A 21,284-nucleotide genomic window follows, 5' to 3' on the forward strand; every position below is an offset into this window, starting at 1 on the left:
TATTCCCTACGTAAACCCCTAGCAAGAGAAAGGTTATTTCATTAATTAAATATAAATGGTCCATGTATGTAAATAATTGAAACAATAATTGATGCACATAATAATTTGAAAAGATTTACAATGAGGAAAAAAGATACTTGTTGTAGCACATATGCTCTCCATAAACAAGGGTCTGCTTTATTTATTAAGAGCAGAGCAGAATCATCAACCCCCCCAGCACTTATATGGGGCTGAGAATCGTTAAGGTTAAATTTGAGGAACCAAATAGCGTAAGACGACGGTTGAGTTGCCGACGAAGTGTTGCTACATCAGACCTAGATGTAGGAAATTAGGTTACTCTGAAACGCAGGAAGCGGTGGGTGCAGCAGCGGTCTCCTGTTTGTTTCGACACTGCCACTCCGAGTGTAACTGCTGGCCGAACAGGCCAGGCGTGAAGGTTGCCTGCGCATCTGGTCCTTCCCGTCGCCATGTCTCTTCTGCAAGGCGCCCTCTCTGTCTTCCTCGGCGCGCTGGGCTTCGGTGAGGTCCTCTCTTTGGTCGCTGCAGGGCTCGGTGCGGTGGTTGCTGCCTGGACGACAAGGCTCTTGGTGCGGCACGCCTGGTACACGTACAGGTTGTCCTGCTTTAGCAAACCTCACGCAAAGTCCTGGCTGCTGGGTCACCTGGGTCAGGTACAGTAAGACAGCGCAAAGTTTTTTAAGAGCTATGCTAAGAGCGTTCTTTTCACTTGTTCGCAGAGGTCTAATATTACATTAGGAGGTCTTGAAGTTTGTCACCCTTAACAAAACAACCTCTGTGGTGCCAAATCTGCAAACTCAGTAATCTCTTCAGATAGAGTTTTGATGATATTTTTCAGATGCAGAGCAGCGAAGAAGGTCTCCAGCAGGCAGATGAGCTGGTGCGGACATACCTGCACTCCTGCAGCTGGTTCATTGGCCCTTTCTATCATCTGGTGCGACTTTTCCACCCTGACTACGTCAAACCTCTGCTGATGGCGCCAGGTTCGACCAAATTCAAAGTCCCTTGAGTTCATAATAACAGCAGAGATGGAGTTTCACCGATCTCAGATATAAATAATTACCTTTAGTCGTTGTTCTATATCTTTCTATATCATGTTTTTGTTTGACTTTTATAGACTATCAAAGATTTTTAATATAACCACCGAGAATTCTTTGCCTATGACAAACTCTTGTCCATGCAGCAAGCATCACTGTGAAAGACGAGCTCATCTACGGCCACCTGCGTCCATGGCTCGGTGAGTCTCAGCTCCCACGTTCTCTACAATGAGGTTTGCAAAAAACAGACAAAAAAACAGTCAAACAAACCAACACAACTGCCTTTGATTCCTCGTCTCTTTCACACAGGACAGAGTTTGTTGCTTAGCAACGGGGAGGCGTGGTCTCGCAGGAGACGGCTGCTGACTCCGGCGTTTCATTTCGACATTCTCAAAGACTACGTTGCAAAGTTCAACGCCTCTGTCAACATCATGCATGTAGGATTCGATACACTGTACAGCCGTTTTTCTACGCAACCCATAGCTGTATACTCAGATATACTTGTATGGGTAGTTTTTGCACCGGATTCTGGGTCAGTTTTTCGCTGTCTCGTCCAGGAAAAGTGGCGACACCTTGTGGAAGGCGGCACAACAAACATCGAGCTGTTTGACCACGTCACTCTGATGACCCTGGACAGTTTGCTGAAATGTGCCTTCAGCCACAACAGCGACTGCCAGCGGTGAGCGTGCTCTCCTTGGTCACGTCCAAACTCTTGTTTTTCTAGCCCTTTAAGAAGTTCCCGTCCCTGCTGCAGGTCGTCCAGCGAGTATGTGTTGGCCATTGTGGAGCTGAGCGACCTCATCATAGCCCGCCGCCAACAGATCCTGCACCACTGGGACTGGATTTACCAGAGGACGCCGCAGGGACAGCGATTCAGGAAGGCCTTGGCCATCGTGCACGGGTAACTTTGTGTGACAACGTGGACAACTGAGGAGACAATTTCACAAAAACAGATGTGAACCGAGCTGCTTGGGAAGACAAGCAAAAACATCCAACTGCATGGTGTTTTCAGGTTTACCAGAGAGGTGGTTCGGAGGCACCGTGCCCTGATTAGCCACCAGGGGGTGACGGGAACACAGCCCCAGAGGAGAAAGGACTTTGTCGACATCATACTGCTGTCCAAGGTAGGAGCAGAGATGAAACACAAGCACCGAGGCTTGGGAGAGAGACAAAAAGGTACATTTGAGGTTGTGCTCATGCAGGATGAGGATGGGCGTGGCCTGACGGATGAGGAGATCCAATCCGAGGCGGACACCTTTATGTTCGCAGGTGATATATATTTTTTTTTTTGGCAATTAGACCTATAGACCTGACCTCTAATATCAAATTGTTGCGTTCCCTTCCCGCAGGCCACGACACAACAGCCAGCGCTATTTGCTGGACGCTCTACAATTTGGCGCGCCACTCCCACTACCAGGACCAGTGCCGACAGGAGGTGATGGATCTCATGCGAGGACGCGATGGAGAGGAGATACAGTGGTCAGAGAAGCCCGTCAGCTAAATCATAATCGACCGCCCTTGGTTGCTGTTTATAGGAACAAAAAAAAAAAAGAAGCTGAACGCAGGCATACTGTGCACATATGTCTCCAAAGGGATGACCTGTCCAGCCTTCCCTTCACCACCATGTGCATTAGAGAGTCTCTCCGGCTCCATTCTCCAGTGCAGGCTGTCACCAGGAAGTACACCCAGGACCTGGCACTGCCGGGCGGTTGCGCAGTCCCTCGAGGTGAGAACAAATATAAACTGGCACGAGTTAGTCAAGGCATGTCCTGACAACACGCTTGTGTTCCCGAGGAATTAACACTGGAAAAAAACTAAATGAAACTTAATAACAATAATAATCTGGGTGGGCTTTGTTGGCTTTCTTGCCTTCTTCCGTCTCCTCTTGTTTCGAGGACTTACATTTGATCGGCTGACTCAGTCAGAAAAGCTGCTGCTGAATAGATTCTGACACCTAATGGTCAAAAGTGGATCATCAGTCCAGTATCGTATTTTAATTCAATTAGCTGTTAACCATTTGACTACTTTCAAAATGTGAGGAATCTGCTTTTCTCTCCAGGTGCTATCTGTCTGGTCAGTATTTACGGGACACACCACAACCCTGCAGTTTGGACCGACCCACATGTAAGAAACCTCACGTTCAATGTCATTAATGTTTTTTGTCAGGAGGGGGGAAGGTTTTGGTCTGAGAACTTTGTCCGGCTGTCTTCTTAGGACTTCAACCCCCTGCGTTTTGATGCCACCAACAGAGACGGGCTGCCCTCTCATGCCTTCATCCCATTTTCCTCGGGCCCCAGGTACCGCCGTCGCCCTTACGCCTAAACATTTCTGCCGTGCAAAGGTGTGAGCGGTGTCCCCGCGTGCCTTCTCACAGGAACTGCATTGGCCAAAAGTTTGCCTTGGCTGAGCTGCGGGTCGTTGTGGCGCTGACCCTGCTCAGGTTCCGTCTGAGGCTGGGAGACAATCTGGAATTCCCAGGGCCGGTTCGCCGACTTCCCCAACTGGTCCTGCGTGCAGAGGGAGGCTTGTGGCTGCAGATGGAACCTCTGGACACCAGAACAGGAGAACCGCTTGGAGGATTGGAAAAATGTGTGAAAGCAACTTAGTTTAGTTTACCTTAGTTTACTTGAGTCAAACAGACCTCAAGTCGGTTTAAATATGCAAATGTATTGAAATGTAAACCATAGATAAGTATAGATTACTGTTACGTTACATTTTCCCATATTATACTCGTCATCACACACAGTTGAAGGCTGCCAATCATCACCATCCATCCATCCATCCATCTTCTATACCTGCTTCCTCCTGCACTCAAGGTAGCGGGTGTCTGTTGGAGCCTATCCCAACTGTCATAGGGCAAAGGCAGGGTGACACCCTGGACAAATTGCCGGTTCGTCGCAGCGCAATCATCACTTGTAGATTCATATTGTTACAGTCGTGTGCCATGTTGAAGTCAGCCCATAAAGATTGGACAAGGTCAAAATATAAAAACGATGTGCTCTTTGTGTATGTGTCTTTGCATGTTCCGATAATGTCTTTTTATTTTGTTTCCAAGGTGGTCTGTTTGTGAAATCAGAACACAACTGTCCTTGCAGCTGATTTTGTCAGGGAGACAAAACCACAGAAAAGACAACCTTGGCGCATCTCACTTGATGTATTTTTATATTTATATTTATATTTTCATGGATTGAGACTAGGAAGCATCTGATAATATATATATATATATATATATATATATATATATATATATATATATATATATATATATGATATGTATCCTGTAACAAGCTTTAAGGTGTTTATTTATTTATTTATTTTTTACACATAGCAAAAGAAAAACAAAATCAGGACAGTTTAAAACCAGTGAGATGGAGCAATTACAGAGAAAACATGTAGTCAATGTTTTGACCATTTTTCCAGTTACATGTAGAGATTTCTGGATTCACCGTGCATTCACTAATATTTTCAGTTTTGAGTATAACATCTTCATATTCAAACGCAAACAAGACAAAAAGAGGCATTTGTGAAAACTGAATGACATGGCAATCACATGACATCATTAAAACTTCTTGAACTATTTCACAACTCTGCCATGATGGTGGCAGTTCACTAATTTGCAGGCCATTAATTTATTGCTGAGTCATCTTTCTGTTGTAAATGATCTTCTGTAAGAGACATAGCCGCTCATTCGTGGAAAGGTGAGCTGGCAACAAAGTTGTGCAGCCGGCTTACATACTTACGCATTGACATTCTTAATTACATACTGACAAGACTGCACTAGACGTTCAGGTTGTTGAGTCAATCATTCTTTCCTACATCAGAGAAAAGCAACCTTGGATCACATTAATCTGAGAAGATCAGATAGTAGGCTGCATTCCGGCAGAGGCAAAATAAAAAACAAACCTAAAAAAAAAAAAGAGGCTGGAATACAATGGCTGTCAATGTACCAGGTCTGTCCACGATGGTTGTCTTCTACGCGTTTGTGCTGGGGACTTGAATCTGGGCATCGGTAAAGTGGAAGAAACTGCAGAGCAGCAGCCGTGGACAGCTGGAGAATCTGTTCTTGGCCAACTGGAGAGTCGGCTTCGAAGTTGGAGTCATCACCACGACAGGTCAGTGTTTCTTGTGAATTTGTCACCCTCAAGACTAAAGAGAGCAGGAGGACAAAATGACAACAAAGGCATTCAATTAAAATGCGACATAGAAGTCACTATGTGGTATTGGCTTTGAAAGGGTGAATCGTGTAAGACTGTGAGACCTGGATTTGTGCCCTCTCAGAAGATTAAAAGCAAAACAGTGAAACGTCTGTGTTCCTCAGAAGTTCACACAGGTGGAGGAGGTGTGTAACGCTGTAACGTTTTGTGTCACAAAGGTGTTTTGCCGCCTATTTTTTTAAATCTCCTCCTTCTTTCCCCTGTGTGCAATGACGCCTGGGAAACCAGTGTATCTAGGAAGGTGCAACAATTTAGCAACAGGCAGGAGAGGTGAAGTTACAATGGCCGTCAACATACCAGCTATTTTAATGATGGTTGCTTTCTACACTTTTGTGCTGGGAATTGGCATCTGGGCGTCGGTGAAATCTAAGAAACTGGAAAACGCCCGCACAGGATGGCTGGAGATGTCATTTTTGGCGTCGGAGTGTCAGCCTGTTTGTGGGAATCTTTACAATGTCAGGTGAGAAAAAGATTGTACATTTTTTCACTAATAATAGATGTCACTAAGCACAACTTTTTGTAAAGCAAGGTTAACATGTATTAATATAATCTTAGCATGCACGCATTCAACTTGGCAAAGCTGTTGTCATGCATTGAGACTTTTATTCCAGCTGTGGAAATGTTGCAGCTGAGTGCATTGCATTCAGTCAGGGCTGTCTCTAGCTTCGTGGGGGCCCGAGGCAAGATGCTGTTTGGGGGCTTTGAGTTTGTCAAACTGTGATGAAGAGATTCCTATCCCTTTAGATCAAACACGTAACACGTTGCAGCTTGTACGAACATGCCGCCACCCTGCGCTTGCCGCATTCAATGTGAAAACAGGCAGGCCAGCTCTTGTACTCATTTAACATTGCCTTGCGGGCCAAATATAATTACACTGCGGGCCAGAGTTTGACACCTATGATATAAGGGGTGTAATTAAACACATGAGATAGCTACAGATAAAAACGGACATTTTAATTATCCTCAGAAGAGGCTGAACATGCAGCTTTGGGGCCACCAGGGGGCCCTAGGCGTTCGCCTATAGCAAGAAACGGCTCTGCATTCAGTGCATGTTTGGTTACTGGTTAAAATGAACTTTTGACGGTTCAGTTACTTTGGTCACTTCTTTCCCCTGACACATTGCAAAAGATTGACAAATTCAGTTAACAGCCAGTGTGACAGATCTGTAATCCGTAATCAGTGTTTTGATCATTTAGATCTAGAGTTTTCTGGGGCCCTGGATTTGTTTGGGTACAAGTAACATTAGAAACTCATACTAATACTGATAATCATTCACTATCTGACTATAGTACCAAACCATTTGTACGGAATTATAGAAACTTGCAATATTTGCATCTGGATTTCGATGGATCGGAATAATTTTAAAATGCAGCACAGACTATGTTTTCATATCTATGCATTGTTGTCCTGCAGCTACATGGATTGGGGGCGGATTCGTCGTTGGAACTGCAGAAGCGGTTTGTGATCCCACCAAAGGTCTAATCTGGGCCCTTCTTCCTCTTCAGGTCTCAGTCTCCTTTGTGATTGGTTAGTGTATTTTACAACATATATTTGAAAATTAAGAGCTTTTGCTGCTGTGATAAAAATGAAATGTGATTTTTCTTGTCATAAAAAGGTTTGTTTACTTTAGATTTTTACACTACAGTTCACTTGTCGCTGAGGCATCTCATCCAAAGCCAGTGTTGCATACTAAAGATCTCCCTGTACTACTGTACATCCAGGACAGGAACTTAATACTCACTCTTTCTCTCTTCTTTCTTCCATTCAAAGGTGGTCTCTTCTTTGCAAAGCCAATGAGGGAGAAAAACTACATCAGCATGATGGATCCATTTCAGAAAAAGTATGGCAGACATCTGACCGCCACATTGGCCATCGTTCCAGTTATCAGTGAAGTTGTCTGGACTGCGGGGGTCCTGAATATTTTGGGTACAATTATGCAAAACTTAAGGATCTGTTGTCACATTTTGTCACTCATACTTGTTTATTTTGAACTCACCATGTGTGACTATGATCCAGGAGCAACCATGAGCATGGTGCTGAACCTGTCCCACAGCCTCTGCATCTGGATCTTTGCTGCTGTGGCCATCATTTACACTGTTCTCAGAGGCCTCTACTCAGTCGCATGGACTGATGTCATCCAGGTATCGCTGGTGCTAATTGGCATGGTAGGTTCTTCTGACATGGTGATGATTGTGATGTTGATTAGACACTTACCACCTCTTAACCAAGCTTCTCCAATGCTATTTCCTGTTTTTACAGTGGCTGTGCGTCCCGTTCATACTGCTCAGTGACAATTACACTGATATCACTCAAACAGCATTCAACAACACTTATGGAATTCCCAGGGCCGGTCGATCCTCCGGGACGGCGGCGAAGCAGGCTGGTCGGGGACGAAAGGCAGGTCGGTTCTCCGGGACGGTGGCGAAGCAGGCTGGTCGGGGACGAAAGGCGGGTCGGCTGTCCGGGGCGGAGATCGAGGGTTTGTTTCCAGGGCGTTACAGGTCAGCAGGAGCAGGGCAGGAGAAACAGGCTTGTGGTCGGCAACAGTAGCGAGGTCGGGTTACCAGGACAGGAACGCAGGTCAGGGGCAGAAACAGGTCGAGATCGATCGATCGATCAATCAATCAATCAATCAATCAATCAATCAATCAATCAATCAATCAATCAATCAATCAGGCAGGCAGGCAGGCCAGGACCAGCTGGAAGGTCATAACAGGGTTAGCGGACAATCTGGCAATGAGTGTGTGTGGGACCAGGGCTTTTATGCAGCAGTGATGGCAGAGAGAAAACAGGTGTGTGAATCAGTTGAAACGTGCCTCAGCTGCGCGCCAGCCCAGGGCACACAGAACCCAGCAGGCAAGACTGACAGACACGTGACAGTAAGATGAAGGATTTTACTCAAATATGATACTTTACTACTGGCATTCAGCCGTAACGCTTTATCTATTGTATTACCATTTAATTCTTGGGTATTGCTTTTACCCTTGCAACAGACTGTGGGCAGTATGGGAATTCAGGACTTCCACCAGAGAACGCTCTCCTCCAGCTCCACGTCCACAGCCAGAAGAGTCTGTTTCATCGCGGCAGGAATTGTCATCTTGGCCGGGATTCCATCGACGCTAATCGGGGCAGTTGCAGCTTCAATGGGTGACAAAACAAAAATATCTTGTTCAATAGTAAATATTAGGATGTTGTTTTAGGTATCTTGTTTAATAGTTACTATTTGCCTTCACCTTTGGTAATCCTTGGCTGTGCCTGGTGAGCACCCGCGTTATCTGAGTTTAATTTGGGAATAAACCAGTCTCTTGTTCATTTCCTTTCTTCCAGACTGGAATTCTAGTTTGCTCTGCTGATAAGACTGAAGATGATGATAAAAGGGCAAGTGAAGCAATGCTGGACACAAAATGCTAAACTTGGAGATACCTTTGTTTCACTTACCAACAACTCACAGCTTACATTTTCCCCGTTGCCAAGAGATCTGTTAGCATTTTTACTATATATTTTCCCCTTTTCTGTTTTTTTAGTATTTTAAAATAAAAATCCCAAATATCAGTCAAGCATATTTCATACCTAAAGACAAAAAGACTGGAACTTTGTGAAACGAGAAATAAAAACTGATCATTAAAACTTCTTGAACATATAAAACATCTCTGCCTTTATGGTGCTGAATTTGTGGTCCATTCATTTGTTACTGAGTTATCTTTTGCATAAATTAGCTGCTGTGAGAGAGATCATGAGTGAGAAAGTGAGCTGACAACCAAGCCATGAAACTATCTTACATTTGTAGTTGCAAATACAAATCCTGATCGATAGTCCTGCTGTTAAAATCATTGGCAAATGTCATTTTAAGCAAGCAAAACATAATTTGTGCAGCTTCAAATATTGCAAACACATGATAGATTAAAAACTGAACACAGGTGCTCCTGCCCGCCAGTGTAGATTTTGTAACAGTAATGGTTTCCAGCTCTTTCCATCATCCCGCTATGAGGCACAGGTCTCTCACACCGCGCCACCATCTTTTTTTTTTTGGTTGCCACATACTTACTGTATACATACTTAAGTACTGTCATACTTACTTACATACTTACAAAACTGAACATCTTGCTTTGCCATTCAGGTTATCTAGTAAATGTTTTCCTCAGTGGGTACAAAGCCAGGAGCTGATTAAGTCTCGAGTGTCTGAGCTCCCGCCCACCTATACCACAGAGATGCAACGGTGGAACCAGTTCATCTGGGAAGCTCAGACATTAGACTGCATTTCTGCAGGGGTAAAAGAAAAGTAAAAAAAACAAAACAAATCTGGATTACCATGACTGTCAATGTACCTGGTCTGTCCATGATAGTTGTCTTCTATGCATTTGTGCTGGGGACTGGGATTTGGGCATCGATAAAGTCTCAGAAACTAGAGAGCAGCAGCGGCTGGCTGGAGAATTTGTTCTTGGCTAACAGGAGTGTCGGCTTCTTCATTGGGGTCTTCACCATGGCAGGTCAGTATTACTCAGTGTTTCTCATGAATGATCCCAGGACTGTGCCCCCGGTGGCAGTGAAGATAAACAATGATGTTTTGATAAACCCTAGGATTTCATTCACATGTTGAAGTGGAATTTGGCGATTAAAAACACACAATGACGTTAGGAAGTAAGATGAAGAAAGTTTAAGACATTCGTTTCAACAAATCATTCGTAAGATTATAAATTACAGCAGTGAGATTAGAGTAAAATGAGCACAGATAACTATTTTTATACTCTGAGCATGTTCAAATCATCTTTTTTGATGGAAGAAAAGGTAAGGATGAAGAGGCAATGCACAGATATTAATAATGATTCCATCACCTCCATTTCCATTGCAGCCACTTGGGTCGGAGGTGGATTTGTTGTTGGTATTGCAGCATCTGTTCACGACCCCACCCGGGGTCTAATATGGGCTTTAATACCTCTTCAATATTCTATTTCCTTTACAATAGGTAAGTGTGTTATCAATACAAATTAAGGAGGGCTGATGTAAAACACTTATTTTGCTAACACTATAAAGTCTGTTCGAACACATGTACAGTATTTAACTTGATAAGACATTTTCAAGGAGTCAGTAAAGGTATGTGATAAAACACTGATGTGAAAAATAAGTTGTGCTTCTCGGGTGTCCGTAAAGTTGAGTGACATCAGCAGTGAGGACAGCACATGGATACATTTACAGGACAGAAATATTTCTGTACAATATCCAGGGCAGGAAGTTGACACTCAATCTTTCTCTCTTCTTTCTCGTCTTTCACCCAAAAGGTGGCCTCTTCTTTGCAAAGCCAATGAGGGAGAAAAATTACATCAGCTTGATGGATCCATTTCAGAGAAAGTATGGCAGGCATCTGACTGCAGTTCTGGCTGTTGTTCCAGTCATAACTGAAATAGTCTGGGTGCCTACAATATTGATTTCCTTAGGTAAAAAGCTTTAAAACCAAAAATACCACAATGTTTGCTTTATGATCATCTACTGCTTTTTATTTGTTACACACATATTGCATCCTGAAGTCTAACTGTAGAGAGACCCACTACACCATTTACACAAGTAAAATCCTCGTACCTTTGCTGTTGCCGACCCACCTCGCAAGTGAACACTCAGCACGCTCTAGTGGTCATTTCAGGGATCTTTGGAATTTGGATGAAAAAGAAGATACCGGACGTCACAATGGATCCTTTTTAAATTCTCATCTCAATGTCACGTATTGCAAAACAAGGGGCGACCTTGAGTGTGGTGCTGGACCTTTCCTTCAGCATTTGCATCTGGATCTCTTCTGCGGTGGCCATCGTCTACACTGTTCTCGGAGGCCTCTACTCAGTCGCATGCACTGACGTCATCCAGATATCACTGGTGCTAATCGGCACGGTATGTTTTTAGTTGTGATGATTGAGATGACACCGGTTTCAATTTATACCCCTTAACTGACCTCTTCCTGTTTTGTTTTTTTTATACAGTGGCTGTGTGTTCCTTTTGTCATGATGAGTGAAAGTTACACTGATATCACTCAAACTGCATTCAACAACACTTATCAAGCCCCCTGGCTTGGACATATTGAATCTAAAGATGCCTGGAGGTGGATCGATAATTTCCTAGTGTTGGTATGAAAGATTAATTGAGAGCTATTGAGTTTGCTCAATCAAATACTTCCCCTGAAACACCACAGCAGCAACTTTCTGTCAGAAGTCACATGGTGTCTGTGGTACATTCTCTCTCTCTCTCGCGACAGAGCATTGGCAATCTGGCCACTCAGGACTTCCACCAGAGGACGCTGTCCTCCAGCTCCACGTTCACAGCCAGACTCATCTGTTACATTGCAGCAGGAGTTGTCATATTTGCTGCGATTCCGTCAGCGCTGATTGGAGCGGTAGCAGCTTCAACAGGTGACCAAGTCCGCCATCATTTTCAGTCCAAACAAGTGTGGCTACTTTCTAGTTTCTTAAAAGTTTGAAAGGTTGAAGATAGAAAATGGAAGGATTGATGAAGTAAAAAAGGAATAGCGCAAAAGGATACTGTCATGCAGTCTATGTCACTCAACATGCCGGCCAATTTTCAATTTATTGCCTACGTATCTTCTATGGAATCACAGGAGTGCCAAAATTAAAAATAAATGTAGAAATACAAGTAATTATAGCAATTGTAAAACACAAATGGAAAAAGCAATGACAACATTTTTTGCCTTTGCCTTTTCTTTTGGCCTTTTTCTTTTTCTTTTGCCTTTTGCAAACGGAAAAGGCAAAGGCAAAAGGAAAGTCCTTTTCCTTTTGCCTTTGCCTTGAGCATATGGACTGGGTTGTCAGTGAAATGCTGTTTGGCGGGGTTTTCAGATCAGGATTGGTAGTCAATACCTGATCGTTCCGAGCTTGGCTGAAGGAAAGTGATGTAAACTAAGCGACAGAAGGAAGTACACTACATGTATTTTGACTGGCAAAAGGCGGAAAAATATAAAGGGACTACGTGGAGGAATTGAGGGGAGGTGTTCAGAAACGACTTTTAACAATAGCTCGGATGGTCAAAAATGTATGTAGTGTGTACTTCCTTCTGTCACTAAGTTAACGTCACTTTCCTTCAGCCAAGCTCGGAACGATCAGGTATTGACTACTAATCCTGGTCTGAAAACCCCCGTCCAACGGCATTTGATTGACAACCCAAAGGCAAAAGGAAAAGGACTTTGCTTTTGCCTTTGCCTTTTCCGTTTGCAAAAGGCAAAGGCAAAAGAAAAAGAAAAAGGCCAAAAGAAAAGGCAAAGGCAAAAAATGTTGTCATTGCTTTTTCCATTTGTGTTTTACAATGCCAAAAGGGAAAAGCAATGACAAAATAAACCCTTGTATTTCTATTTCTACATTTATTTATTTATTTTTAATTTTGGCACTCCTGTGATTCCATAATTTCCCCTCCTGCATTCCAGACTGGAACTCCACATCGTATGGATCTCCGTCTCCCTACGAACGGGGTGAAGGTGCCATGGTGTTTCCCATCATCCTCCACTGCTTCACGCCAACTTTTATTTTCGCTATTGGTATTGGGGCTGTTGCTGCGGCAGCCATGTCATCCGCTGATTCCCTCCTCCTGTCTGCAACCACCATCTTCACCACCAACATCTACCACACTATCAGGACTCAGGTATGTTCCCGCAAACAGGGGCGTCAAAGTGTCACCTCACTGTGTTTCTCTCAGTTGGCACAGTTAAACATTGCGTTTTCTTGCTTTAAAGGCATCTGATAAGGAGCTGAAGTGGGTGATTCGTCTCTCCATTGTGGTTGTAGGACTCGTGGGAACATCTCTCAGCTACTTGAATAGCAACATCATGGTGTTCTGGATCCTGGGATCAGAGCTGTGTTACATTTTTATATTACCCCAACTGATCTGTGTCCTCTTCACCGACTTTTCCAATGGTTACGGGGTGATTGCAGGGTACCTAGTTGCAGTGACAATGAGAGTTTTGTGTGGAGAGCCATTGTTTGGTCTTCCTGCTGCCCTGCAGTTCCCAGGATACACCCTGGAGGATGGTGTTTACATTCAGCGAGCGCCGGTCAAGACAATTTGCATGATGGCATCTCTTCTTTTCATATTGTTCTTTTCCTTTTTGACCAAACTCCTGTTTAAGAAAGGGTTCCTTCCTGAGAGTTGGGACGTGTTCCAGGTGAAACCCATCCCAGCAGGTGACCTTCAAGTTGGCAATGCTGATGAGACTGACGATAAAAGTGCTTCCAAACCAATGCTGAACATGAATGTTTTGGTGACTGTTCATAAGCGTGTCATTGTTGAATATTAAAACAAAAATAAAACAAACTACATTAAATGATTTAAAAAAATATTATTTAAGAGGTCATTGTTTTTTTATTATTATTTATTTAAAGTCCATTCAACCAACTATTTGTTTTTGTCAACTCATATGAAAATCTGCTCAAAATTTATCTAGATTTAGCATCATTTTAGTGTACCTAAGACAAGGATAAACCAAAAGGTAATGTAATAATCATCAAAGTCTACCTTGTGATACTCACTGGTTTCAGTTGGATCAAAGCTTGTAATGTTGATATATCCTCTTAAATCTGTCCTCATCTCGCCTGTAGTAGGTTCCAGTTGGGGCAAGGGAAACTAAAGTTTTAGGACTATGCAAACTTCATTGTGATTTCAGCACAATTGACAGGTTTTTTTCTTTCAGTTATATACAGTTATAATTGTTTTTTTGTTCTGGGTTCTGTCATTTGTAGGTGAAGACATTTCTCTTTGAACAATCATAAAACTTCATATGGACGTTGAGGCTTTATTTCACTCCCAGAGTGCCTCTCTGTTAAGCCCATTATCATCAGTGCTGTCGTTGTTATTCCGTCAATTTTGATTTATTACAGATTTAAACATCAGTCAATAATTTCATCTTCACATTCATTTGAAGAGGAATATTAAGGGGGAAACACTTCAGGATTTTAGCGATAAGTAGTTATTCATCACAATTGTTTATTTGTTTACAGTGTGAATGTGTTGACGTTTGAGCTTCTGAGATATTTTAAATCTGAAAGAGAGAGACGTCACTTCCTCTCCTCGGCGACTTGTAGGACAGCTGCGGCGCTCTTCTTTGCTTCCTGCAGCAGTACCGAAGCTCTGGTACGAGTCTTAAGGGCAACAATCAAGGAACAAACATTCAACACAGTTTATGGCCAAGTTTTCCTCTCTCTCTCTCTCCCCTGCTCTCACACACACACTGCACTCACACTAACACACAGGAAGCGCAAACTCACAGTCTCCTTGAAGGAGTCGTCTGTTATGTCTTTGAGATTGATGGTGACGTTGTAACATGCACCGAAAACAGCCATCTCCAAAGCTTTGGCTGCCACCTATAAGGAAGAAGATTTTCTCTGGTCACCAGCGAGCAAGAAGAACATTGAAATCTTGACGATGCTGATTGAGCGGCTAGAGGGATGGACAACAAGCGTGACTTTCAACTCTGACCACTTCTAGAAAATACTGCCAGGGTCTTTGTTCTGTTTGAACTCTGGCTATCCAATCCATAGAACACATCAAGGGATTTTTTTTTTTGACTTTTTCTTGTCACCTGAGCATCAGACTTGCAGGCAATGTTCCCGTAAGCAGCCATTTCTTTGAGATACGGCCAGAGGGCGTGGACCCTCTCGGCCAGGGCCAGTGGGACGCCCACCGCTCGCTGCAGGCCGTCCTGCATGGCCGCCTCCCGTCTGACGGACCAACACTCAGGTAAATACAGGGTTGTGAATAATATAATTGAGCAGAGAAGAACGACGGCAGGCGGGAGTGACGCCGTCGTTCAGCCATATTTGGATGCTCGGGCATAGAGTCAGCCAAAAATGTGTACACAAATCTCGAAAAGTAAAACTTGCATAAATATTTCAATACCAAATTTATTCAGACATTACCGGAGTAAAACAAGTTACATTTGGCCCCTACATTTACAAGAGGTGCTCAAAGTGGTGGTCATTGGCTTCCAGACATTTATGTGTATGGCGAACTACTGCTGTGTAATGTAACCTCAACACTTGATGATGCTAAGTTCATGAGGTTAAACATCGTAGTGTTATCGTAATTTGATCAAACTTTGAAGGGGGTATCTAAATGTGTCGAAGCACTTAGACAAATTTCATTTTTTTGCAAGTTTTTCTTTTCGAGACGTGTATGCATTATTTCGGCTGATGTAATGTTGTAACTTTAAATGTAACTTTAAATGTTGTAAATTTACCTTTTTATTTCTTCTGCTGAGTTCTTTGGCATTTTTAGCGCCGCCTGCAGCATAATGAGACAGACAATAAAACTTGAGGCCCTGAATGTGAAAGCACACGTGTTTGACGTCGCAAATGTGTTCTGTGAACAAAGTGGCTCTTCTCGCCATGTAGCTGTTGAAGGCACTCGAGTCCGCGTCCACCATGAGCAGCAGCTCATCTACGGCTTGATGGAATGGAGGGATGAGCCGCCTCATCTTGCCATCCAGGCTCTCAAACTGCCTCTTCCCATAGGTCATCTGACCCACCATGGCACCCAACGCCGCCCCCTGCAGCGCAGACAAGGTACAGCACGTAAAGAAGTTGGGGTGAGGGATTGGGTGGGTGGGTGGAGTCGCTTTTTCTCTTTTCAGTTCAAGAGGCCTGATTTCATACCAGAGCAGCCACGGCGGCCGACACTGACCCACCACCAGGGGCCGCCGTGCGAGCGCTGACGCTCTTGACGAACTGCTGTAGGGACAGAGACACCAGCCGGGTGTCGTCCTGTGGCTTCACCATGTACCTGCGGAGGAATCCGGTCAAAGAGGAGATGCAGATAATCCCAAATAAAAAGTTTAAACAACAATGAGATTGTGACAATAGAAAATACTCTTATCCAATCACTTTGTGTGCATAAACAGGTTTCAAAAATGACTGTCCTCATTGACACATTTTCAAGTTTGTCCTGCCAGAAGATACTATGCCAAAAAAAAGAAAAAAGAAAATCCAATTTCTGTTTGTGTGAACTCACTCCACAATGCGCTCCTTGGGGTTGAATGGACCCAGTGAGTCCAGGCCCAGTTTGCTGATCACCTGCCGACAAACAAGCACACCCGGGCGTCATTTCTGTTTGACCTGTCGACTTCCTCGCTGAAAGCCTCTGCGCGAGCAGCGGCTCACCAGACGTATCTTGTGCTCTTCCTCCACGACAAAGAGCCCGTCCCTCTGGATGTAGAAGTCAGCGGCGTCCAGCAGAGCCTTCAGGGGGATCAGACCCACGATCTGGGATCCCACCAGCGGCAGCTTCAGGATCTGGACACACACACACACACACACACACACACACACACACACACACACACACACACACACACACACACACACACACACACACACAGTTCAACTGAGAGAAGCAGTTAAATTACTTCCAGCTTGTTAAAGAGCCAGTGTGTAATTTTTGGCTTGATTTATGATTTTTATATTGGTAAAACTGCCACAGGGGTTAGCGCTGCTGCCTCAGCAAGAAGGTCGTGGGTGTTTGTCTCTATGCGGCCCTGTGATGAACTGGCGACTTGTCCAGGGTGTCACCCTGCCTTCGTCCTATGACAGCTGGGAGAGGCTCCAGTAGACCCCTGTGACCCTGAGCTCAGGAAGAAGCTGGTATCGAAAATGGATGGAGGGATATTGGTAATAGATTAATATGCGATGTGAACTATGTAGAGTAAAAAGTAATTTGGTTTTCCCATCTTTAGAATGGTTCACACACACATATGTATATATATGTATATATGTATATATATATATATATGTATATATATATACATATATATATGTGTGTATATACATATATATATATGTATATATATATATATACACACACACAGTAATTTACATAAAGCAAGGGTCTTGCTCCTAGTTAGCTGCCATCTTACATCGCTATATTTCCAAGGAAGCTCAGTGTGGACAATCCAGTTTGCCTGACAGCGCTTTCGTATTTAGGGTGAGTGCTCGTGTCCTCAAATTAACCAAGGAAGAGGAAGGGGGACGAGGTATCCAGGTTTGGGTGCGCAGGGCACGCTAGCTCACTGCCAAGCTCAGGAGGGGGAGGGAGAGTGACAGACGCATCCGTCCGTCCGGCTGTCTGACCTCAGCGCCACGGCAGACCTCCTCGTAGACGACGTGCAGTGGAGTCAGCTCGTAGTCCAAAATGTTGGTGGACACTTGGGCCATGTTGGCCTCATCCAGGTACCAGCCGATCCCCTGCACCTTCTTCAGCAGGCCGGGCTGCACCACCACACAGGCAGGGGAAGAGGAATGGAGGGGTTAACAGTGATCCTTGAGAGATCCGTGGACCAATTGGCTATTGCGACTCCCAGCATGCACCTGGTCTTTGCCCCGGCCCTGCTCCCTGATGTCGAGAGCAATTCGGTGAGCCTGCTCCTTGGTGCTGATGAGGTTCAAGTTGTAGGCGATGAGGAACTTGCGAGCGCCAGTCACCGTGGCTCCCCACGACGGCACAAAGAGGGCGGGGCCAAAATCAGGGGCCCATTCGTCACGCTTCAACTGCCAAAGAGACGGGGAAGGGGTGGAGGGGTGGGGGTGGTGATAGAAAATATCCAAGCAGAGAAATAGAAATCTTCTTTCTACTTTTGCTGTGAAAATGCTATACTTTTTCTCCTCAATAAGTGATTTTAGCACATTGAGTGACTGTTGCCAAGGTCTGATTGGCTGCCCGATGCTCACCTTGTCAGGTAGAGCTTCATACTCTCCAGCTCGTACAGCCGGGAGAGTGCTCCTTGATTCTTTTCGCGCTGCCTCTGCGTAGAGATAAACTGTGGACGGAACCGGGGGATAATTAGCCAGGATGCTAACCAAGCCTACTTTTCGCTTAATTACTTTTTTTTTGGCAACTTTGCAAAAGCCAGGATTCATTTTGCAACTTTTGTGCTGTGTGACTCACCCGGAACATGCAGCATGTCTGCCAGTTTCTCCCCGAACACATTGGCACATCGAACACAGTCGTCCATGGAGACATTCTGGACGGGGATGAAGGGACAAACGTCCATTGCTCCTGTGCGGGGGTGCTCACCTGAAAACAGGAAACACACTGGCCTTGTCAGGGATTCCCTCTTCCTGTTTTGTCACTGCACCAGTTTCTCTTTGTTTGTCGAGAGGGCCTCTGACCTGAGTGTTTGCTCATGTCAATGAGGCCAAAAGCCTGGCGGGCGGCGTTCAGCGCCCCCTGCACCACCACCTCCGGGGAGCCCACAAAGGTGTAGACCGTTCGGTTGGTGGAAGCTCCGGGGTCGACATCCAGCAGGCTGCAGCCGGTGGTGCCGCTGATGGCTGCGGCAATGGCATTGATCACCTGGGAAAGCGAGAGAAGGTGGCTGAGCACAGGCCTCACAAAAGGATTTTTAGTGAGGCACTGCCGTCCCTTGTGACTTGGCAAAGAGGCTGATTTTAAGGCATGCAAGTTTTTGGCAAGTACTTAGTGAAAAGGAACAAGCAGAGGAGCAAAGGATGAGCTTATCTCCTTCCAACAAACTCCACCAGATGTAATACGTTGCCAGAAGTGGAAGTTTAACCTCATGCAGCATTCCTTTGTCACTTATGAAACTAGTTTGGTTTCCCAACACAACACTTCTTTTCCAGACTAAACCCTGCATAAAGAACATTGAGGTTCTGCACTCCAGTTTAGAATCCTGTTTAAATAATCCTTATTGATGTTTTTTTTTTTTTTTTTTTAAACACACGAATTTCCTATTTCTATTTTTCACCCTTTTTTTGTTTTGTTTAAAATAACACATATTTTGCTGCTAAATTAAGAAAGGTTTCTCAGTTGGACACCTTGCAGTTCTTCATTTTGAAGATAACCCCGCTTAAAACAGATGAAAAGAAATTATCAGCGTATCTACCTCTTTGTTCCTGCCCTCAGAGAAGTTGGGGACGCACTCCACCAGCTGAGCCATGGTGACGTCTGCACCATGAAGGCCTCCAGGCGGCCTCAGAGACTTCAGCGGCTCCTCCCTCTGTAAACCCAGATTCTTCTGTAAAATCATCCATCGTGGGGAATCATTAACTGCTGCCCTGCTGCTGGGATTTGTAGGTCACCTGATAGAATTCGGCAGCCGCCGCCTCCTGGAGTCACAAACAAGGCCCGCGTGACCCAGACCGGTGAACGTGGAGCAGAACACAGTAGGGCAGAGCAAGTGAGAGCAGACTCCCAAAAATGCACAGATTAATAGGAGTCGTATGTAATATTTTTTTGCCACCAGGGCTGTTCTGAACTGCAGACACACCAGAACAAACCAGCCGGCTGGGGAGGGAGTTTTTTTTTTTTTTTATAGCAAGAAGATTCACATGTACAGCATGCAATGAAGGAAGCAGACAAACAAAAGTGAAAAACGGTGCTGTGATATTACATCCTGTTCAAGATGGGGGCGGGGAGGGGGTCTCGTTGTTAAACTCTTGGGGTAAAAGTACAGCTTAAAAATTAGCAAACAGCCGAATGAGGGTCATATTTGTTTTGTTTGTTTAAGTTGTGGTAACAGGGTCTACTGAGAGTGACATGTTGGCTTATGATTGATTAGGGTGATTGATCTTTCCACATTCCATACCAGAAGAACATTCAAGGCAGTGGTGTCACAGCTGGTTTCTGTTTTTTTTGGGAGGACCTTGCATGGTTTATTCGAGAACATCGGGACAATCTTCCTGTTCATTGGTCAAGGTGTACAGCAATGGCTCACATTATTCCTGGCACACTGGCATGTTAAAATCATGCCATGTTATTCCATCATACATATCGGCCTTTTCAAATGTCATTCTGGGGTTTCTGCCTTCCTGAAGTCCCCAACTGACAATTTGTTTTGGAGTTTTGTAAAGATATTTATCTCGTTTTTGTGTTTGGGTGTGAGCCAACAATAAAAACAAAATAAATTCCAAGAAAAAGACACGCATCTCTGACAGACATTATACATAAATGAAATCAAGATGAAATAAAGGTGATTCTTTGAACTTTGAGCGCTGGGTTTTTTCAATTACTTTAGTGCCATACTTACTGGCAATAAGGAAGAAAACAATACGCGTGCCATCATAATAGCTCCACGACCACAGAACAGTTCAGAGCCACATGGTGTTTGCTTGAGGACAGACGTCTTCTCAGCCTGAAGCCACCAATTGAGATGGACCTCTGGGCTTTGGTTCTGCTTGTGTTTGGTAAGAGACTTTTGCTTTTGGATCAATTTGAAGAGGACTTTTTAGGATTATCTGTGTAGTATTCGTATATTCATGCATGTATGTGTGAACGTTCATATATGTTGAGATATTTTTTAATACGCGATTTCGGACCCCAGGAATAGTCGCTGCTTAGGCAGTGACTAATGGGGATGCATAATAAACTAATAAACTAATCTCAAGTATTTTTCTTTAAATATGGCAAACGTTGTGAGATGCGTTTCCCAAACCATTCAGAGATGTAGTGTTAGTTGGGTTTCTAAACATCTTCCTCACATTTGTTTTTAATTTGTCTATATACAGTACAGGAAATAGCCTGGTCTTGTATTTCAGTAGTTCCGGGCCTAAAGTTATATAAGTATGTATAATCAAACCCACAATTTCTCAAGTTATTTTTTTTTTGTATCTGATAAAAAAAATGACAGAGGTGCTGATAATAACTGTGATGCTCTGTTGGTTAAACTTAATGTTAGTTGCCCTCATAAAGGTTGATTATTACCTATACCTCCTAGGTAAACAAGTCTTGGTTTATAGCCATAGGCCCATACAAACAACTACGTGAACACATTAGGAGGCATGTGCGATGGTTTGGCTGCTTTTGCACTGCAGAAACAGTGTTCTGAGATAGGTTTGTGTTTCTTCACAGCTGCTCTGACAATCTCAGGGAATGAAGCCCAGAACACAACGTTGTCATCATCAGCAGCAACATTAGACATCACTGGGTCATCCAACTCCTCCCCTTTTCCCACTGCTGATCTTGTCACAATTACTGACCACTCTACCAGTACTCCCAGTACTACCGCCTACCCTACGAGCAC

The 21,284-nt window shown here is 44.2% G+C and overlaps 2 protein-coding genes, 1 long non-coding RNA gene and 1 pseudogene across 3 annotated transcripts; 2 read left to right on the forward strand and 2 right to left on the reverse strand.

Annotated features, from left to right (window-relative positions):
• Positions 1–262: 262 nt before the first annotated feature.
• cyp4f3 (cytochrome P450, family 4, subfamily F, polypeptide 3) lies at positions 263–3,747 on the forward strand. Its single transcript, XM_076015402.1, has 13 exons — positions 263–671; positions 857–1,001; positions 1,202–1,255; positions 1,365–1,492; positions 1,613–1,734; positions 1,810–1,956; positions 2,068–2,179; positions 2,258–2,324; positions 2,405–2,534; positions 2,648–2,781; positions 3,115–3,179; positions 3,270–3,352; positions 3,430–3,747. The coding sequence occupies exons 1-13, from the start codon at positions 468–470 to the stop codon at positions 3,659–3,661; spliced, it is 1,623 nt and encodes a 540-aa protein (XP_075871517.1). The 5' UTR covers positions 263–467; the 3' UTR covers positions 3,662–3,747.
• Positions 3,748–5,550: 1,803 nt separating this feature from the next.
• LOC142881251 (high-affinity choline transporter 1-like) lies at positions 5,551–13,568 on the forward strand (annotated as a pseudogene).
• LOC142881272 (uncharacterized) lies at positions 6,792–8,608 on the reverse strand. The gene is made up of 3 exons (XR_012925552.1): positions 8,503–8,608; positions 7,266–8,407; positions 6,792–7,182 (listed from the first exon to the last, which is right to left on the reverse strand). It is a non-coding gene; the product is annotated as an uncharacterized LOC142881272 (long non-coding RNA).
• Positions 13,569–14,032: 464 nt separating the features above from the next.
• Positions 14,033–19,270, reverse strand: ftcd (formimidoyltransferase cyclodeaminase). The gene is made up of 14 exons (XM_076015415.1): positions 19,149–19,270; positions 18,415–18,598; positions 18,191–18,319; positions 17,974–18,062; positions 17,614–17,793; positions 17,377–17,514; positions 16,411–16,542; positions 16,262–16,323; positions 15,907–16,033; positions 15,639–15,800; positions 15,492–15,535; positions 14,835–14,973; positions 14,521–14,616; positions 14,033–14,394 (listed from the first exon to the last, which is right to left on the reverse strand). The coding sequence occupies exons 1-14, from the start codon at positions 19,200–19,202 to the stop codon at positions 14,311–14,313; spliced, it is 1,620 nt and encodes a 539-aa protein (XP_075871530.1). The 5' UTR covers positions 19,203–19,270; the 3' UTR covers positions 14,033–14,310.
• Between the last annotated feature and the right edge of the window lie 2,014 nt (positions 19,271–21,284).

Source organism: Nelusetta ayraudi, unplaced genomic scaffold, assembly GCF_046127955.1.
Source record: "Nelusetta ayraudi isolate G7.1 ecotype Tasmania unplaced genomic scaffold, CSIRO-AGI_Nayr_v1 ptg000006l, whole genome shotgun sequence".
In the NCBI taxonomy this organism is placed as follows: domain Eukaryota; kingdom Metazoa; phylum Chordata; class Actinopteri; order Tetraodontiformes; family Monacanthidae; genus Nelusetta; species Nelusetta ayraudi.